Below are 20,580 nucleotides of genomic sequence, written 5' to 3' on the forward strand. Positions count from 1 at the left end.
ACCTCTACGAGAAGGGGCAGCCCGAAAAGATGGGGGGGAAGACTTTGTTATATAAAGGAAATACACCTCCCCGACTTTTAAAGTCTGGATTATATCAGACTTCAACCAGGACAATCTAAAAAGATATGATCCTCCCAGGAATGAAATGTGTCATCATTTTAAATTGTATACATCTTTCCGTGAAGCTTGAAGCCTTGGTTCCATATGAATAAGTATTTCCTGAGTCACATTCGTGGGGTAGAAAATGTCAGTACCAAATAAAGATGATAAGATATAGCTGACAAAATTTGTTTCGAAAATTTCCCACACTAGAAGGCTATTGGTGTCTAAACGGGAGCTTACTTTTAAGGGCAACACTCGGTCATAACTCTTTTTGTTATTTTTGTATCCATAAAAAACCATTCTGATTGCTTTATATATTCTATATTGACAGATTGCCATAAGGCAAACAAGGCAATCAAACTTTCAATCAAGTCTCATAATGACCTTGTCTCAGGCACAAGTAGAAAGAAAAAAAAAATGGCAAACACAGCAAACATTTCTTCCCACAATTTAAAACATCTACTTAAACAGCACATCCTATTGATGGACTAGATGATGTTTCTTATCTCAAATAATGTCTTAAAAGAAAGAGAAAGTTTTTAACACATTTAGCATTTACTTTACTGAACTGTGAGCTATACCAAGAATTACAATTTTTAGACAGTGACAGTGTCTAAATGATTTCATTTACTCTCTGGGGCCCATTTGTACAGCCATTATTTAGGCAAAAGGATTGCTTTGCCTGAAGACTTGCTCTCGGCCCTGGGAAGATACCAGTGGACGTGACACACATTACCTGCTCTCAAGGCTCTCATTTTCTAGTGGAGGAGAGACAATAAACAAGCAGACATAAATAGTTCCAGATAGTGATAAGTGCTATGAAGAAGCTAAACAGGATGGAGTAGTGGGTGGGATGGGAGCCCAGGAAAACCTCCCTGTGGAGGAATGTTTAAACCAAAGGTTGATAGATAGGAGGGGACTGCCCATGGGAGGATCTGGAAGAAATAATTTCTGGGTGAGGAATAGCAAACGTGGAAGCCCAAAGAACAAGTGTAGCAAGTCTCAGGACCAGTGCGACCACCGTGGTGGGAGTGAAGGGGAGGAGACGAGGCTGAGAAGGTGATGTCTGGCTCATGTGGGTCTCTCTCTATCTTAATGACACGGCAAGTAGTAGCACAGGCGGTCACATCTTGTTAGAACAGACCGTAATCTCACCTTGTTTAGAACAAGAGTACTCATAAAAGCTCACGTATATTGGTGCCAGGTATTGTGTTAAGCAATGTCCATGAATCATCTCAGTGATTCCTCACAAACACTTATGAGCTGGGCATTATTGTTATCCTCATTTTATGGATTTAGACCTCAGGCTCAGTTACCCAAGTTCACAGAAGTGCACAAGTGGCAAAACCGGAACTGGAGCCCAGGGAGGCTGACTTCAAGGCAGACGCTTAGTCCCTGAGCAGCAGGGACTGGAGCCCAGGGAGGCTGACTTCAAGGCAGACGCTTAGTCCCTGAGCAGCAGGGACTGACCCCCTGAAGGCTGCTTGGTGGATTCCTTCTTGATGCATATTCTCCTGTTAAAGAAAAACATCTGTTGACAAAAGAGAGAAAAGGGAGAAACCAGAAGAGGTTTAACGAATGGCATGATTAAGAAGAGCTTTAAATAAAGGCCAGGCATCCATTCACCTTATATCTAATGACCATTGTAGAGAACAACTCATCATTGTCAAAATGGAAACCAGTATCTTTGGCCTTCAACTTTCAAACTCCAGCAGTCACTACTAAACTGTTCTGTATTTCCAGGCTCCACATCTTGGACTTTCTTTCTCAGTGTGACAAACCTGCCAGCTGTGGTTTTCAAAGCCTGTGGCTCCTTCCCCATCAGCAATATAGCACACCGGAGCTCTGGGCCTGTGCCCTGCTGTCTGCTCTCTAGCTTGCATTGAAAGTCAAGCTGGGACAAGGGACTGTAGCTAAAGAAGGACCTTTACCAGATATTTGATCCATCTACTCTCTTTTAACCTTGACCATCTCTTTATCAACAGGCAGCTACATGTCTGGACTCATAACTCAGCCCCATCAGAATGCCCTAGTTACCATGTGATATCATGGCCTTGGCATTTATATTGAGCAGAGTTATGAGAATTCTTATAAAACATAAATTTCTGCATTTGCTGAAAATTATTGAGAATGTTACCCATTAATATTGTTCAATTGCCTTATTAGGTTCCAAGTGAGAAACTTCCTTTGGAATTTAGTTTTTTGGTGGGCGACCTCTTTATGTCCTTAATTTATTCATTTGATAAGAAAAACCAGGAAGGGACTTCCCTGGTGGCTCAATGGTTAAGAATCCGCCTGCCAGTGCAGGGACATGGGTTCAAGCCCTGGTCCGGGAAGATCCCACATGCCGCGGAGCAACTAAGCCCGTGCACCACAACTACTGAAGCCCGCGCACCTAGAGCCCATGCTCTGCAACAAGAGAAGCCACCGCAATGAGAAGCCCACACACCGCAACGAAGAATGACCCCTGCTCGCCGTGACTAGAGAAAGCCTGCGCGCAGCAACAAAGACCCAAATCAGCCAAAAATAAATAAATAAATTTACAAAAAAAGAAAAAAAAAGACGGAAAAACCAGGAAGCTCAAACCCACATTGGCATGCCATCACCATAATTATATTAGTGTTGTGGTTAGGTGTTTGCTTTCTGTGACGTTGATATTTTTCCTTTTTATTAACCATAGCACATGTATGTCCTTTATTATGTTATCCTAAATCCATCCCACGCCCTTTTATTGGAAAGGAGACAGCCTATATATTAAAAAACAAATGAATTAAATGAAACCATGTGGAAATCAATGTAGATTTGTCTACATTAAATCCCAAATTAGAGAGGCACTAAAATGTAATGTGGTTAGCAATTTCAGTAATGATTTGTTATACATTTCTTTTAAATGCTGAGTTCACATGTTACGTTTACAGTATTAGTCAATTTATGTTCAGGTGTTCTGGCCTTACCTATTTCATAATGTGCTTTACGTTGCCTAGTGTGTGATATAATACTCCCATTGTTACTTTATTTAGTTATCGACCGATTCATTTGATCACTATACTATCTCAGGTGAATATGATGTTACATGCAGCTTGACAAAGTTGCCATTTGTTTTCACTTCAAATCAATCCCACCCTTTCTCTCTCGCTCTTGCCACTGTCAGTGTCATGCCTATCATCTGCGTCCTGACTATGCAGGGTGAGGTCCTAACCTCAGCATCCCCTTCGAGTCTTGTTAGAATGCAGAATCTCAGGCCCCGCCCCAGGCCTACCGAATCAGAATCTGCATTTTAACAGGATCCCCTGGTGATGCATATTCACAGTGAAGTGGTGAGAAGCACTGTTCTCTATTACTACAGCAGCTTGCTAACCTGCTACAGAACATCCTTCTTTATCCTTCAGACCTTTCTTTCTAAAATATAGTTCCCATGATTTATTGTCCCATTGCCTTGCCAGGGCAGGAGGATTCCTTTATTTAAAAGGCATCTGGGTGTTGTTTTAGAAACACAGATTGTCCGGCCTTTTTAATGGATCTATGGTAGGGCCTAGGAATCTACTGTTTTTTTAACGAGCATCTCAAGAGATTCTGATGATCAGGCAAGTTTAGAAAAAACTGGTTCCATGATGTAAAGTCATCCTCCTTCACATGGCCTTCAGACCCTCCTCAGTGTGGCCTTTGCCTGTTCCCCACGCCCACCCCACCTAACTTCACTGTCCATTTTCTCATACTACACCTCCTGAAACCCCGGCCTCTTCCAGACTTTCTTCCAATACAGGCAGCATTCCCACACGTTAGAGCCTTTGCTAACTTCCCTCCATACGGGATGTATACCTTGAACCCTTTGGGCTCTACGTGATGGGCTTCTTCCTGGCCTCCCTCAGACACCAGCTCTTTGGGAGAATGCCACTAGCTCATTCTCTTAGTGAGAACTAAGGACTCCCCCCTCCTTACACACATCACTTTTTGCTTTTTTCCTCTAGTACCTATCCATTCAGCCTAGAATTGTCATCGTGCCCCACTAGCCTAATAAGCTCCTTTGAGAACATGTCTGATTTATCTCTGTGTTGTTTCTACCTCTGCCCAAACTCCCAGTTTATCACTGTACTTTTGCATCACGAGGCTCTCATATAGATATTGGATTGAATGCCCATATACTTTTGAGAGACCATGTTCCACTGAGCATCATTTATTAATGGTCCTTAAAGCCACCAATAATTTGAAATGAACAACAATATGTAGATTTTTGGATGCTTACTGGATTTTCTTGAAAGGGGGGTTTTACTTACTCAGACTCATTGGCCTCTTTTTTTTTTTTTTTTTTTTTTTGCGGTACGCGGGCCTCTCACTGTTGTGGCCTCTCCCGTTGCGGAGCACAGCCTCCGGATGCGCAGGCTCAGAGGCCATGGCTCACGGGCCCAGCCGCTCCGCGGCATGCGGGATCCTCCCGGACCGGGGTACGAACCCGTGTCCCCTGCATTGGCAGGCGGACTCTCAACCACTGCGCCACCAGGGAAGCCCCTCATTGGCCTCTTTTATGGTGGTTTATTTTAGCAAACACCAACCCATTACACTTTTCGAACAACTATGGCGCCTGCTTTGCATCCTATTAGCGCTGCCTGCCCATATCAGGGGCATTCTTCCAGGATTTGCCATTAGTGTTTAAAGAGCTAATGAATTATCTTGAATTGCTTGGTGCCAGTACTTCTCAAAAATCACACTAGGAAGATTTTTTATTGTTTCTTGTTTTATAGTGTTTTCATATTTTTTAAAAAATAGATCCCTTGTGTAAAAAATAAAATTATGTTTACTGTCTGCTAGAGTGTTTACTTCAGATGTGTCATAATAATTTGTTCTTTTTGTTTCAGTATTTCAGTACAACTTTAAAAATACTTATTTCCTTCTTACAGGTGGTTGATAGTAAAAGATTCCTTTTTACTATATATGAAACCAGACAGTGGTGCTATTGCCTTCGTACTGCTGGTAGATAAAGAATTCAGAGTTAAGGTGGGAAAGAAGGAGACGGAGACAAAATATGGACTCCGAATTGATAATCTTTCAAGGTACAAATTGGAAATATTTTTAAAAGATTTCTCTAAAAGCAGAGTTTTTCTCCCAACCTTAAGTGAAGAAGATGGTAAAATAATTTAGATGTTAGAAAATTGTTATTTAGAACTCATTCTCAATCAAAAGTGATGAAACTACTTTTCTTTTTGTATATTTTTAAGATGTGAATTACATATGTACACGAGTCAGAATAAAGGATCCCATGTATTGCTATGTGCCTGTTTTAATAAAATATATGCCTATTTTAACAAAATTGACTACCCAATAATACTCAATAATAATTCATATTTTTAAAAAGTAAAATTTTACTTTATAAATTGATATCCTTTTATTAACAAAACATGTAAAAAGTGATTTGATTAGAAAAATTCTGTTTACATACAGATTTTAAGAAAGATACCTTGAAGGATACTCAACTGTACATTTACTATAGATTTTATTAGCGAGTGTGTGTGTGTGTGTTGATAAATGTTTGTTTCTGGAAGACTGTAGTTATACAATATACGTGTCTTTATATATACATCTGTCTCTATGAAGTCCAGCCTCATGTATATAAATACTTATACATTTCTCTCTTTATACACGCTGACATTAAATATATATATATATATTATATAAATATGCTACTCAGTAATATGTTTGCATGTGTGTTTGTGTGTGTGAAAATAAGTGCTGAACTTCCTGATCTCTGACAATAGAAGGTTCAGGATTGGTTATTGGAAATGTAGTGGTGCTGCCAATAAACCTCCCTCCTGGGAATCCCTGGTGGTCCAGGGGTGAGGACTCTGTGCTCTCAGCTCTCACTGCCCAGGGCCCAGGTTCAATACCTGGTCAGGGAACTAAAATCCCACAAGCCGCGTGGCACGGCCAACAAACAAACAATCAAACAAAAAAAACCCCACCTCTCTCCTGGTACTGTACTTCCCTGTTTTCTGGGGGACCATAGATATCAGGCCACAATTCTCATTGGTCGCTATAACAGTTACTTACTGGCCATCTTACCTCCATCTCCCATCCTCACTCACTTGCACACCCTTGCCAAATGAATCCATACAGATCCAGGTTTCATCTGCTTCCTCCCTGGTGTAAGTGGTCCTCCTCATTGTATCGAACAAGCCTAAGTTCCTCCATTTACAATCTGAGGCCTTCTGTCTCTCTGCCTTTATTAGCAACCCTCCCTAATACAGCCTTTCAGTTCTGTGAAGACGGTTCTCTTCACCATCCCTTCTCACACATTTTTAAATTCCTCTTCACCTTTCTTCTTCCTATCTCCATGTTTGAAATGTTTTTTTTTTTTCTTAACTCTGACTCACATCCTGTGATAAGACCGCTGTTTGTCATTATCTCTTCTACAATATCTGTTTCTCATAACTGGTTTTCAGAGGCATTTCAACTCAGTTGGAGTAGTACTAGCATGTTGGCTCAAGCCCAGGCACTTTCCATGGCCTCCTGACCTGCCCGCAGAGTCCTGTGTCGGCCCTGCGGCGGCCGATGGAGAATGCCTCACTGCTCCCAGCACCACCACGTCTCACCTCGCCCCTCGCCACCCCCCAGACAAAAGCCAAGCATCAATGTTAGGATGTTTGGACATCCCTAATCTTTATAAATAATTATTTTGGGGTCTGTGAATATAGCCCCTCCCCTGCTTCTCATCAGGATCATTGCATTTCCCCCCAAAGGCAAACTCTCCCTCCTCACTCACAGGGCTTTTATACTGAGGTGGGTTTCTCCCTAAATGGCAGAGAGACCGCTGGCTCCAACACCTTGTTTTCTCTGAACTTCAAATTTGGATAACTTATTTCCACCTCTTGGTGGTAATCACCATTTCTGACATTTGTCATGTAATAACTCCTTATGATCTCCTACTCTGAATTTTTTTTCAGCACTTATAAATCTGTAACCATTTAGGATAGTTTAGTCATTGGCAGTAGAAAAATCCAGTGCATTCTGGGTTACATCAGAAGTAACTAATAAGCCACGTTAACCATGGCTGATTCCAAGCTTCCAACTATGTCCCTGAGATGCGTTTTCCTGGCCTTTCTCAGCTCTGTCTCCTGGGATCTGCACCATCCTCAGGCTGGTCCCCTGGTGGTAGCAAGATGGCTGCCTCTTACACTCAAACCAAGTTCAGTGGAAGGGAAAGAATCTCTTCTTGGCATTTCTGAGCAAGTCCTTGCATTTATTCTCACTTGTTGGGTGGAATTGGCTAATGTCCTCATCCCTGAACCAATCTTTGAGATCAGGGGCTGGAAGATGCCATTTTGTTGGCTTTGGTGGATGCAGAGTAGGGAAGGGAGGCTGAGGGAATGGACACCAGGCAGTCCCAAGGGAAATGTCCTCTACAGGAGCCAACAACTCTCTAACACTTCGATGTAGGACCTCACCTTATGTCTTTTCCGTTGTCCATCTCACAGTGTAGCACAGCGAGCTCGAGGCCTGTAATAAGTGCCTTTACACAAGTTTGCATAAGTGAATGAGGGAATAAGTAACCTGAAGGTTTGTTTTCACTACGTTGAATATAGTTTTAAATCCTGCCAAAAACATTTAAAAATCTACTTTTCTGATATAGGTAAGGTGCTCTTTGCCTAAAATTTTCCACTTATGTTTGCTGCAGTAACAAAACAAAATGGGACATGTTTAATTCTTAAATTGTTTAAAGAGACAGAACACAGAGTGACCATTCTTTTCCACATTTTGCTTTTCTTTGAAGGACACTGATTTTAAAATGCAACAGCTATAGACATGCTCGGTGGTGGGGAGGGGCTATAGAAGAATTCATCCATAAACATGGCCCCAACTTTCTCAAAGATCATCGATTTGGGTCTTATGCTGCTATCCAAGAGAACACTTTAGCTAAATGGTAAGATCTTTTTGCTCTAAGACTATCACAGTAGTCATAGCATTTAATCTTGTAGTGGTCTAAATTCACCTGGAATCAATTTTTGAAGCTGTGAAAAGATATTATGCATTATACTTAACAAGGGACTTTCTTTATAGGACTACCTGAGCAGCACTTAGTTTTCCACTTTTTGCTTTTATGATTTTTTACAGAGAGCTTTAGATAGCTAGCTTTAGATTTTGAAGTTTGATTTACAAAGTTAATTTCATACATTTTCTTAATGATGCAAATGGAAAGTTTATTTAAGTCATTAGCCATAATTTAAGAAAGAGAATTTACTTGCCAGGTAATTCTTTTAAATGAAATCCTGCTTAGCATGCTTTTCTACCCATGGATTAGAAGCTGGTCTGCTTTCAGTCTCAGAAGAACAACCGTGTGTGAGTTCGACAGGATGGGAGAATTCATCTGACCCCATACGATGATAAGACCAATCAATGCGTTATTCTCTCAGCAGAAAAGAATCAGGTTGCCTACTCCTGTCTACTTACTGTACTTCCTACATAGCAGACAGAAGGTGTTTTCAATCCTTGTTTCCAGTTATACAAAGTAAACTGGTGGTTTTGTAGAAACTCTAGGCAGTGGCTTCCATCTTCTCTTTTGCCATACGATAGATTCCTTTTTGTTTGTTTGTTTTGTTCAAAAAATGAAACAGAAAACTTGTCTTTCAGGTATGTTAATGCCAAAGGATATTTTGAAGATGTGGCAAATGCAATGGAAGAGGCCAAAGAAGAGATTTTTATCACAGATTGGTGGTTAGTATTTGTCCCTGGGGAGTTTGTTTGGAGGTCTCTATGTTTAGGAATATAGAACAGTGTTGTGCTGTTGTAGAATTGTACATTAGGAAAGAGAGCAGTACTCACAGGTGGTTTGGCCAAAGTCTCAACTAATTAATTGTAGTAGCCTCCACTAAAAGGTCTTTTCAAAAAACCTGGCACCCATATATATTCTTAAAATATTTAGTTTGAACAGTTTTGTTTTTGTCTTTCCATTTGGAAGCAGATAACCCGTATTCATTTTAGTAAAGATTATTTTGCAATGCAAATATAGGTGTAGAGGTAATGGAAAATAATCTTCCCTGGGTATCTTTTCTCATCTGGTTATGTCTGTCATGAGGTCCAATGAATATGCTTCCTCTGAATTGTCCCTTTGAAATTAGAATATTCCCATTTGCCTATTCTATTAAAATATCCATTGTAATGGTTAGCTTTTTTGGAGATGCATCATGTTTCAACTTTCTAATCCCCTTTAAAATCATCCATGAGAGTTATTATGTTTATTAAAGCCACTGAAAGTCTTGTACCTAAAACTCATTTAGCTCTTGGGAAATTTTCCTCCTGGAGTGGGTGTAGGCTTTGTAGTCTGACTTTAGTTCCAATTATCCATCTGCCTGGATAGTTAAAACCCATTGCAGATGCTAACATTTGCTACAATGGAAATGAAAATGTCTTAAATATGTTTTCCTTCTAAGAACTTAGTTGCTTGAAATGCCCCCTGTTTTTCCCTATCCTGTTTCCTTCCAAATGCTCTCTTGTACTGAACTATGAAAATACCTTCATAATTCATTTCCTCCTAATTCTAGGTTTTTCAGGGAGGGGAGAATAATTAGGAATGTGATCACATCTTCTTCTACTGTTTTGCCTCAGTGATGAGGAAATCTATAATTCTAGGGCGTGCTTTCCCAATTGGCAGTATTGACCTTTGGGGCCAGATAATTCTTTATTATGGGGGTGTTGTTCTGTGCGTTGTGGGATGTTTAGAACCATCAGTATCCCTGGCTTTTATCCACTAGATGCCAGTAGCAAGCTCCCAGTTGTGATAACCAAAATGTCTTCAGCTGTCATCACATGTCCCCTGGCAGGGCACAGTCCCTCTTGGTTGAGAACGATTGATCTAGATTCAATAGATAGGGTGTGTGATAGTCAGCATGTCTGAGAACCTGCTTATTCTCATGTTTATGGAGGACCTTAATCTTGCCCTTTATATTCTTGCCAAATTTTGTCTCTTCTGTCAGTTACCAGGAATAAAAGAAAGTTTCATACTTAGAAGCTACCTCTTTGGTTGAATACTTTCTAAACACGTATGAGAGTAGATTCAAGCTTAATGTAGTAGGTATGTCCCTTTAAAAAGTATTTCTGAAAGTTTGACAGGGACATGAAAGAGACTGAAAATAGCATTTCCACTGAGCCCATATTTTCATGTTTTACACAAGCAAATAATATATATTTTGAAGGTTCTGAACACTAAAATACAGACTCATTTAAACATGTAAAGAGATGGAACCTTGAATGTTTTTTCTTCTGCTGTCAGCAAGAAAATAAATCAGGAGGTTATTCCTTTTTCGTGACTGCACTAGGATAACATCTTATTACAACACTCTTTGAAATAAAACCTTTGCAGGAACTTCCCTCATAACAAGGAAGAAAATACCTGTTGTGCAAGTATGTTGCAAAAGAGAGCATTCAGAAACTTTATCAAACCCTGATGTATCTGGGTCTGAGAGAGTGAAAAGCATAGTGAGAAGGTGCACATGACCTTTAGAAGTTTCCAACCTAATTCAAGAGACATCATATACATGAGTGAAAACTGTGTTAATCTGTTTCTAAAACAATTAGTATGTAAGCAAAGGCAGATTTAGTGAAATGAGAAGCAACCTGGGACCTAGACGCTCTTAGTTTCTTTATTTGTTAATTCATTTAACCATCCATCTTTTCATTTGTTAATTTATTCACTCATTCGTTCCAGAGCTATTTAGTGAGCAGCCTCTATGACGGGTACTGAACAAGGCCACGTGTACAGAAAGATGAAAGAGAAGCAGCCCCTACCCTGCAACAGTAGAGAGTCAGGAAGTCATGTGTAGAACAATGGATTAGGGCAGTGACTGAGCCTGCAGGAGCTGTGGAAGCTTCAACGGACAGAACGCTGGCCTGAGTCCTGGGTGATGGAGCTGTCCAGTTGAAGACAGTGAATGTTTTTGACAGAGGGATAACCAGGACCAAGGCATAGAGGGGTGAGAGAGCACAGCAATTTTGGAGGAAGGTAGAGGTCGTAAACAGCTTAAGCGTAGCATTCTTTGGGATGGTGGGTGGAGACAGCATTCAAAAGACGGGTTAGGGCCAAATTGTGAAGGGCCCTTGATGAGCTGCTAAAGAGTTTGCATTGTTTGAACACTGGAGTCCTTTGAACTCCAGTGCAGTCCCTTGAACACTGGGAATCAGTGAACATTTTTAAGCATGGGAATTTTAATCAAATTTGTTTTCTAAAAGGGACCATTTTGGTTATAGTGTAGAAGATGAATTGAACAGTGGTTATAGAGACCATCTAGCGAGTTATCGTTGTGGTCCAGGAGAGGAATGGTGAGAGTCTCTGCTCAGACCGCCTTAGGGGCCTACTATTACTAACTCGGGGCAAGTCATATTCACCTTTATAAGGGGTCATTTCTAAGGCATAGTTGAATAACATTAACAGTAAGTAGCTACTATTAGTTGAATTCTTACTAAACGCCAGGGACTGTGTTACAGATGAGAAAAGTGAGGCTCAGTGGGGCTGATGAGGAAACTGCCTGTAGCAACACAGTCTGTACGTGCTGGTGCTGGCTGGGATCCAGGGTGTCTGCTCTAGTGCCCACATGTCATGGAGCTGCCTCTCCCAGGAGCCGACTGCACCGCATGGTGTGCGAGATCCCTTTTAGCTCTGACATTTTTTAAGTGCAGATTGGATTTTTTTTAAGGTGCTGGATAAAGTCATAATCAGATTTGGGTAGATTTAGTCAGAAGACATTTTCTGAAGAGGTAAATTCTAAGGTAGGCTGTCAGGTTAGAAGAGAGAATGATTCGTTAAACAGCCCAGACTATCTGAAAATTAAGGTGAAGAGTAAATCCTAGCTAGAAGTTGAAGGTATCAAAAGAGGTAGTTTCTGTGTAAGGATTAGTGAACATGCCTCACTTGTTTATCTGTATCTACCAGGAGAACATGTCTTATATGTCTTTTCTGTGCTTGGTGCTACTTCACGTCACCTGTGAACTACCCAGTGTTCACTGGAGTGAGTCCTAGAATGAGGCTGGGTGCCAAGATGTGGCTTCCAGTCCACTGCTTTAACTTAGGATGGATGTATAAAGCGTGGCTTAGATCACCTTTCCTCTGGATGATGGTGATTCTCATTCCCACTGGTCAGCAGGAATGTTTGGAGCACGTGTGTTGAGTCTTTACCTAGATTGGTTCTCTGCCTGGCCTGTCGGTGGTGAGGGTGCAGGTGGGGTCTGCCACAGTGTCTGTACTGAGTCCGTGCATTAAACAGGCCAGAGACAGACGGGATTAGTAAAACTGGAGAAAAAGAAGAAAAACAATAAACAAAGATATTTAAAGGGGAAGTTTATCAGAGGAACGGGAACAGAAACAAGGTCTCCTTTGAGCTGGAGACAAAGGCTCTAAAGTGAAAAGCAAACTCAACATTTCATTTGGACTGGCTCACAAGCTAAGACTATTCTAAGTAGGAGACACATTTAAGCTGATTTTAATGTTATGTTTTTCAAATGGTGGGTTGCGACTCTTTAGTAATTATTATTATAATTATTATTTTTGTGTGTGTGTGGTACGCGGGTCTCTCACTGTTGTGGCCTCTCCGGTTGCGGAGCACAGGCTCCGGGCGCTCAGGCTCAGTGGCCATGGCTCACGGGCCCAGCTGCTCCGCGGCATGTGGGATCTTCCCGGACCAGGGCGCGAACCCGTGTCCCCTGCATCAGCGGGCAGACTGTCAACCACTGCGCCACCAGGGAAGCCCTTTGGTAATTATTTATTAAAAGAATTGGGCTTCCCTGGTGGCGCAGTGGTTAAGAATCCTCCTGCCAATGCAGGGACATGGGTTCGAGCCCTGGTCTGGGAAGAGCCCACATGCCGCAGAGCAGCTAAGCCCGTGCACCACAACTACTGAGCCTGTGCTCTAGAGCCCGTGCTCTGCAACAAGAGAAGCCACCACAATGAGAAGCCCATGCAGCGCAACAAAGAGTAGCTCCCACTCGCTGCAACTAGAGAAAGCCAGTGCTCAGCAACAAAGACCCAATGCAGCCAAAAATAATAAATAAATAAAATAAATTTATTAAAAAAAAAGAATTCAGTGGGTTATGTTCAGAATTTTATTTAAATAATGAAATAGGATAAGAAAAGGAAGGAAATAAGAGAACGGAAAGTTGCAACTTAAGTGGCAGTAAGGGTTATTTTGTGAAATTTTTATTTCAGTAGTCAGTAGAAGACTGATTGATAGGTAGGTAGATAGATGAAAATATTGGGGTGGATTCTTAATGTATTCCTGTGGATTATGACCCAAAAAGTTCAAAAGCCTCTGACTTTCAACAGGGTTGGCAAACTTTTTCTGTAAAGGGCCAGATAGTAAATATTTTAGGCTTTTCAGGTCACATGATGTATATTCTTCTTTGTGTGTGTGGGTGTGTGTGTGTGTGTGTGTGTGTGTGTGTGTGTGTGTGTTTAATAACCCTTTAAAAATGTAACAACCATTCTTAGCTCATAAGCCATACTAAATAAAACAGGCGATGGACCATGGAAAGTAGAAATCTACTTAGAAAGTAGATTCAAGTTACTGTATTATATCAATACTAGGAGTTAAATATATGGTTAACATGAGAAACTGTCAATCTGTTTTCCAAAGTGCTTGTACTACTAATGTATGAGAGTTTCATTCCTCCTCATCATTGCAAGCACTTGGTACTATTAGTCTTTTTTAATGTTAGTCATTCCAAAGGGTATGTAGTAGTCTCTCACTGTGGTTTTAATTTACATTAGCAATGTCTTTTCATGTTAAGCATATCTTCCTGTGACTTTTGGACATTTGTTTAGCTTTTTTGGAAACATATTAAAATCTTACCTTTCTTCTTTTTTTATTGGATTGTTTTCTTAGTACTAAACTGTAGAAGAACTTTATACAGTCTAGCTACAATTTGCTCCACTTCATTCTGGCCTCCATGTTTTCTGATGAGAAATTCGCAGTCATTTTGAATCATTATTCCCCTCTTAAATAATGCATTGTTGGGCTTCCCTGGTGGTGCAGTGGTTGAGAGTCCACCTGCTGATACAGGGGATGCGGGTTCGTGCCCCGGTCCAGGAAGATCCCACACGCAGTGGAGCAGCTGGGCCCGTGAGCCATGGCTGCTGAGCCTGTGCGTCCGGAGCCTGTGCTCCGCAATGGGAGAGGCCACAACAGTGAGAGGCCCGTGTACCACAAAAATAATAATAATAATAATAATGCATTGTTTTTCTTCTGAGTGCTTTCAACATTTTCTTCCTGCCTTTTGTTTTCAGCAGTTTGATTATGGTATTTGAATTTATCCTGTTTGGAGTTCACTGAGCTTCTTGAATCTGTAGGTTTATATCATTCATCAAATTTGAGAAATTTTCAGCCATTTTTTTCTTCAAACTTTTTTCCTGCATTTCCCTCTTTCTCCTCTTTTTCTGAGTCTCTGATGACATAAATTGTGTCTTTTAGTATTGTCCCACAAGTCTCTGAGGCTCTGTTCATTTTTTTCAATCTTTTCTTTGTTATTCAAATTGGATAATTTCTATTTATCTGTCTTTAAGTTCACTGATTATTTCCTTTGTCATCTCTGTTCTGGTACTGAACCTATCCAGTGAGAGTTTGGTTTTTTGTAATTGTATTTTTCAGTTTGAAAATTTCTCTTTGGTTTTTATTTATATCTTTATTTCTTTGCTGAGACTTTCTGACTATCCATTCATTTTAAGAGTGTTCACCCTTACTTGTTGAAACATTTTTATAATATCTGACAGAGAATTACATTAAATAATTCCAACATTTATGTCATTTTGGCATTGGCATTTGTTGAATGTCTTTCCTGCAAGTTGAGATTTTTCTGATTTTTTTGTATGCCAAGTATTGTATGCCAAGTATTCTGGAAGTTTTGAATATTATGACTCTGGGTCTTGTTTAAATCTTATAGAGAATGTTGATATTTTTGTTTTAGCAGGAAATTGGCCCATTTGGGTTCATACAGAATGTTGCAACCAGTCTTCTACCTGTGTGTTTTTAATGTCAATTTTGTTTTCAAAGCCTTTGCAGTGCTGTTTAGATCTGCCCCCCCATGTGCTCCACCTAGTGGCCAATTTGGTCAGTGGTCTATTTCTTATTTCAGTTTTCAAATTCTTTGGCATAATATTAGGACGAAACCCATGCATGGGCAGCTTAGGAGTGAGCTAGAAATTCATAAACAACTTTATAGCATTGCTTTTCTGAGCTCCTCTCTCTCCATGGTATACCCACTCCTTATGGGTTGCCTGTGGCTTCCCTTTTTAGTCCTCTTGTTAGAAAGAGGCTTTATTTACCCTGCTCTGCCACACTTTCTTCAATGACACTTTGTGTCCAGAGCCAAGCAATGGATATTTATATTTTCCTCTTGGAACCACAGCTCTTCCATTGGAGAGAAAAGTTCCGTTTCCTCATTTTTGATGCCTGTGGGTCCCTCCCTGCCACCACTATCACTGTCAGGAAATCCCACTCTTCCTCCTCAAGCCTGAGCTAGAGGACTTCTGAGGCTCTCTCTACCAGTGCCAATGCCCATTTCCAGGTTCTCCCTCCCAACTGAGAAATCAGAGGGGAAAGAATGGTAAAATCACCACTGGTTAGACAGTATGTCAAATTTTTTCTTCTTTCTCAGTATTGAGTCTTCCAATTCATAAACACTGTATATCCCTCCATTTTTTTAGATCTTATTTAAATTTTCTCATTAGTGTTTTGTACTTTCCATATACAGGTCTTGCACTTATCACTAAATAATTCGTGTTTTTTTATGTTATTGTAAATGGTATTTTTAAAAATTCATGTTCCAATTGTTTACTGCCAGCATATGGAAATGCAGTTGATTTTTTATATTGATCTTATTTGCTGCAATCTTGCTTAGTTCACTTACTAGTGTGAATAGCTTTTTTGTAGATGCCCTAGGATTTGTCCCATAGATGATCATGTGATGTGTGAATAATGACAGTTTTCCTTTTTCCTTCATAATCTGCATGCCTTCTATTTCTTATTTTCTTTTTCTTTCTTTTTTTTCCTTATTGCACTGGCTAGCATCATCAGTAAAATGTTGAATAGAAGTGATGAGAACAGACAACTTTCTTGTTCTCAGTCTTAGAAGAAAAGCTTTCAGTCTTTTATTATATGCTTTAGGTAGATTTTTTTTAATAGGTGCCTTTTATTACTTTGAGGAAATTCCTTCCTATTTATAATGTATTGAGAGTTTTTATTCTGAATGGGTATTGAATTTTGTCAAGACTTTTCTGCATGTATTGAAATGACCATTTTTTTCTTTTTTTCTGTTAATGTGCTGAATTGCATTGATTGATTTTCAACTTTTAAACTAACCTTGCATTCTTAGAAATAACCCCACTTTGTCATGATTTGTTATCCTTTTTATAAGTTGTGATGTTTTGGTAAAGATTTTTACCTCTATGATCGTAAGGAATATTGTACTTAATTTTTTTCTTTTCTTGGATTGTCTTTGTTTGGTTTTGGTATTAGGATAATGCTAGCCTCATTGTATGAGATGGTATTTCCCCTGCCTTTGTTTCCTGAAAGAGTTTGGGTAGGATTGTATTATTTCTTCCCACTTAAGTAAGAAATCTAAAATAGTCAAACTCCTTTTTTCTGTTTCAATCTAGCTAGTTTGTCAATTTTATTAATCTTTTCAAAGAGCTAGATTTTGGTTTCATTGAGTTTTGTCTACTGTTGTTCTGTTTTATATTGCATTGAGTTCCATTCTTATCTATTATTCCCATCCTTCTTACTTTTTCTTAATTTATTCTTTTATTCTATCTTCTTAAGATGGAAGCTCTGATCATCGATTTTAAGCTTTTTTTCTCATACAAGCATTTGCAGCTATAAAATCTTCTAAAAGGAGCATTTACTTAAAAGCACATTTCAACATCTCTGAAGTCGTAATACATCATACACTCAATAACATCTTATAGTTATAGCTGTCATTATTTTTTCTTTCTTAGTGATACACACAGTAATGATGCATCTTACAGTCATTGGTGTCCTAAACTCAATGATATGTAGTATTACACAATTCTTTTGAATTTTGCTTAGCTAATAATTACTTAGTAAAGATCTTGACATAATGATGCTTGTGGGTCATAGCTATTCTCTCCTTGCCTTTGTTTATACTTTGTTTTTATAGCATGACTATTTTTATCTTTTCATGTATTATCCTCAAAATCCAGGTCTCCTTGAGAGCCTGCTTAAGATTCTCCAAAGCATCTAATAGAACACTCTGCATACAGGGTACACAATGCTTTTAGATTTTAAAAAAAAGATGATGAAGGCTTAATTGCAGAGTATAGACCTGAAAATGGCCCCAAAACTGAAGGCCTCTGATCCCATAATTAATGTGTACATCAAAAATTACAAGTGTATATATGTTGTTGGGTATGTCCTACTTTCAGTGAACTAGCAGTGCCCAATGACACACTTTTCTATTTAAAACAGATCTGTTTTTAATTCATCTTAGATCTTTTCCTATCAGTTGCTGCATTTTTTTTTGTTTGTTCGAGTTGTTTCCTATTCTAAACTAAATATGTTAATATTTATACTGTACACACCCTTCTATTTGTCTGTTTTCATATTTATCTTACCCAATATGAGTTTCTTTAGATACTTTTTTCTCTGGGTTTTTATTTTCTTTAACTGAATGACACAGAGTGTAAAATTATTTCTTTTAATCTCTTTAGCTCCTTAAAACCCTGTTGTTTTCACATGCTTAGAAGACTCCCTGGCTAAGCCAATATTCCACGCTAGTATTCTGTAAGGCTTTGATCCTAACACAGTCTACTCCACTCCTCCAGGTCTAGCGTTTCAGTGGATGAAATTTTCTTCATTGTTTTTGTTTGTTTGTTTGTTTTTCCCATTATAGAGGAGGTACACTACTTACCAGTTTAACTCAGGCAGTAATTTTGAACACACCCCCAAGGGAAAAAGTGACTCCTGTACTGTGCTGCTTGTGGCACTACTAAGGAGAAGAACCCAGGGGTCCATTCTCACACTGGGAAAAGTTCATCTATCAGCAAGCCTGCCTTCTTCCCTGCTCAGAAAGCCCCAGGTTCCCATGGACACTGCTTGGTATAGGAAGTCAGTGTTCATGTTTATCTATTAGAACACTTTTGGCCTAGGTTGCTAGAATGCTCAACTAAAGGTGGCTCAAACAATGAGGATTTGTCTCATTGAATGAGAAATCTAAAGTTAGGCAGTACTAAAGTTGGTGAAGTCATCCAGTGATTTCAGGGTTCTGGCTTTGCCCTTAAATTTCCATTCGGCTGCACCTGTCTAAGCACCCATACAACATCCATCCTAGAGCCGCTTTTCCTGGGGTTTTTTTTTTGTGTGCATGTGTCTCTTCCTCTCATAAGAGAAACAACTTTTCCCTTAACCCCTCGTGTACCTCCTCATATATCTCATTGTACAGGATTGTGTTATTTTGTGCTGGAGCTGCACAGGAGTCTGGGAAAGCAATTATTTAGAATATTCACATTCAGTCATGGGAGGTGGGCTCTGACAGCAAGGAAGGAGAAGGTGGACAGTCAATAGTATCTGCAAGTGTGTCTATGTATGATGTGTGAGTAAGATAGAGAAATTGAAATTGACTTTTTTGGGGTAGAGGCTGATGTTCCCATATGAAGTTGTACATGGACTCATAGTGGAACTTTGGATGGCCTGCCACAGTGGAGGATGGTGATGACATTTGAGCTAAAATTGCCTCTGCTTCCTATGACACAATCAGAACTTTATATTTGTTTTAGTTTCTTGAAATCTTGGTTTCATGATTTCAGGTTGAGTCCAGAAATCTTCCTGAAACGTCCAGTGGTTGAAGGAAATCGTTGGAGGTTGGACTGCATTCTTAAGCGAAAAGCAGTATGTACTTTCCTAACAAATGCTGATGTAATTTTTTAAAAGTTTATTGCCTCTGAAATGCCTTTTTTTCCCCAAAGCCCTTCATATACACTTATAACTTTTTTCTTTAGAGCTTGACAAAAAGTAGAATACTTACTGTTTTCAAGTTCATTTGGTTCTGATTTTTTTCCCATTACTTGTGAATCATAAATATTTTCACCTAATTCACAGCATGGATTATATTACCAAGTCTAATTTTTGTTTTTTAATCAGTTGTAGGCAGCTGATTTGTTAGGCAAAAAATTGTAATAAAATTTCATCACTGAGTAATAAATGATGAAATGAAACATAGAATTTTATTTATTTATGTTTCATTACTTTGTCATTTGAGCAAAATTCGAAGTCATCTGAGAATGATTTCAGTCAGATGGGGTCAAGCTGATGTTGAAGCATGTCAAATGGAAGGACATAAAGAATCGGTGGTTCCAGTTTTGGGACAGTTCATGGTAATAGTGTGAAATGGTGTGACCCTGTAGATCCTGGGTGAGCATTGAGTGTGCTTTTTTTGTTATAAAAAGTAAACAACTGAAACAGTATAGGCTCACCAATGACTACTTTACATTCATATTTCTAATGAAATATTTTATGTGGTTGGCCCTCAACCGAGTTAAATTAAGTTGAATTAGAATAGTTGAATTAAGTTCAATTTATTATTAATCATGTCCAAATTAGGGAGCGCTAGTAGCCTTTTTACTATTATTTGAAACTGTCTTAACTTTTAGAATTCTGTCATTAAACATTCTAGCAGATTTGTAGGTCCTAAGTAATTGGGTTAGTATCAATATTTTCTATTTATCACAGCCATCACTTATTTCTTTTTTTCCATCCTCTACATTCCACTACCCCTTTCCCACTCACCTTTCCCCCTTCCTTCAATGTCTTTTCCCCATGCCTTTAGTTTAGGATATCTGGGGATAGTATAGGCAGACCTCACTGTTGATATTAAAGGCAAAAGAAGTTGATTGTCTTTATTTCAGACACATGTTCTGCCAAACAGCATCATTTTCAAGGCTAGTCTAATCTGTTGTCTCAACAGACTACCATTCACAAAATTGGAGATTCTGGTCTTGAAAAGCATTATTTGCATATTCATTAAATAATCCATCATACAGTTACTGTGTCTTCTCTGAGCCTGGTACTACACTAATTACTAAGGATGCCATGTGTGTGAATAGGATTCCATCCCCGCCCATGGAGGGCTTGCTGAAGAACTCATATCCTGGGCTTAGTCCTAGCCTTACCAAACATCTTTCTACATATTGAATGGGCTATAACTTTCTCCATGTTTCTCTCTGCGAAATGGCAGCTTTCCCATTTCTCCTCTAAAAGTAAACTCCTGAAACTCCATTCTAATAAGTTTTTCCAGCCTTGCCTAGCGATCATCAATCATAACAGAAAATCCTCTCCTCATAGAACTTATCCGATGCTTTACTCTTTTAGGTTTCAATTAACATGTTTTTGTTGAATGCCTCTTACGTGCAGGGCACTTGGCTAATCACATGGGAATGTACAAAAATAAAAGACACGATTCTTGAACTGAAGGAGCTTAAAAATCTACACAAGA

The 20,580-nt window shown here is 39.3% G+C and overlaps 1 protein-coding gene across 7 annotated transcripts in view; it reads left to right on the plus strand.

Moving 5' to 3' along the window:
* PLD1 (phospholipase D1) overlaps positions 1 to 20,580 on the plus strand; it is a 199,531-nt gene that overhangs the window by 97,627 nt on the left and 81,324 nt on the right. For all 7 annotated transcript variants that reach the window (XM_027111828.1, XM_027111838.1, XM_027111855.1 and 4 more), the window contains 4 exons: positions 4,998 to 5,150; positions 7,865 to 8,014; positions 8,722 to 8,805; positions 18,896 to 18,977. In XM_027111828.1, the coding sequence (XP_026967629.1) occupies positions 4,998 to 5,150; positions 7,865 to 8,014; positions 8,722 to 8,805; positions 18,896 to 18,977 (469 nt within the window). The remainder of the gene's footprint in view (positions 1 to 4,997; positions 5,151 to 7,864; positions 8,015 to 8,721; positions 8,806 to 18,895; positions 18,978 to 20,580) is intronic.

The sequence above is a fragment of the Aethalodelphis obliquidens genome, unplaced genomic scaffold, assembly GCF_003676395.1.
Source record: "Aethalodelphis obliquidens isolate GAN/ISIS:26980383/991018 unplaced genomic scaffold, ASM367639v1 scaffold1, whole genome shotgun sequence".
Classification (NCBI taxonomy): domain Eukaryota; kingdom Metazoa; phylum Chordata; class Mammalia; order Artiodactyla; family Delphinidae; genus Aethalodelphis; species Aethalodelphis obliquidens.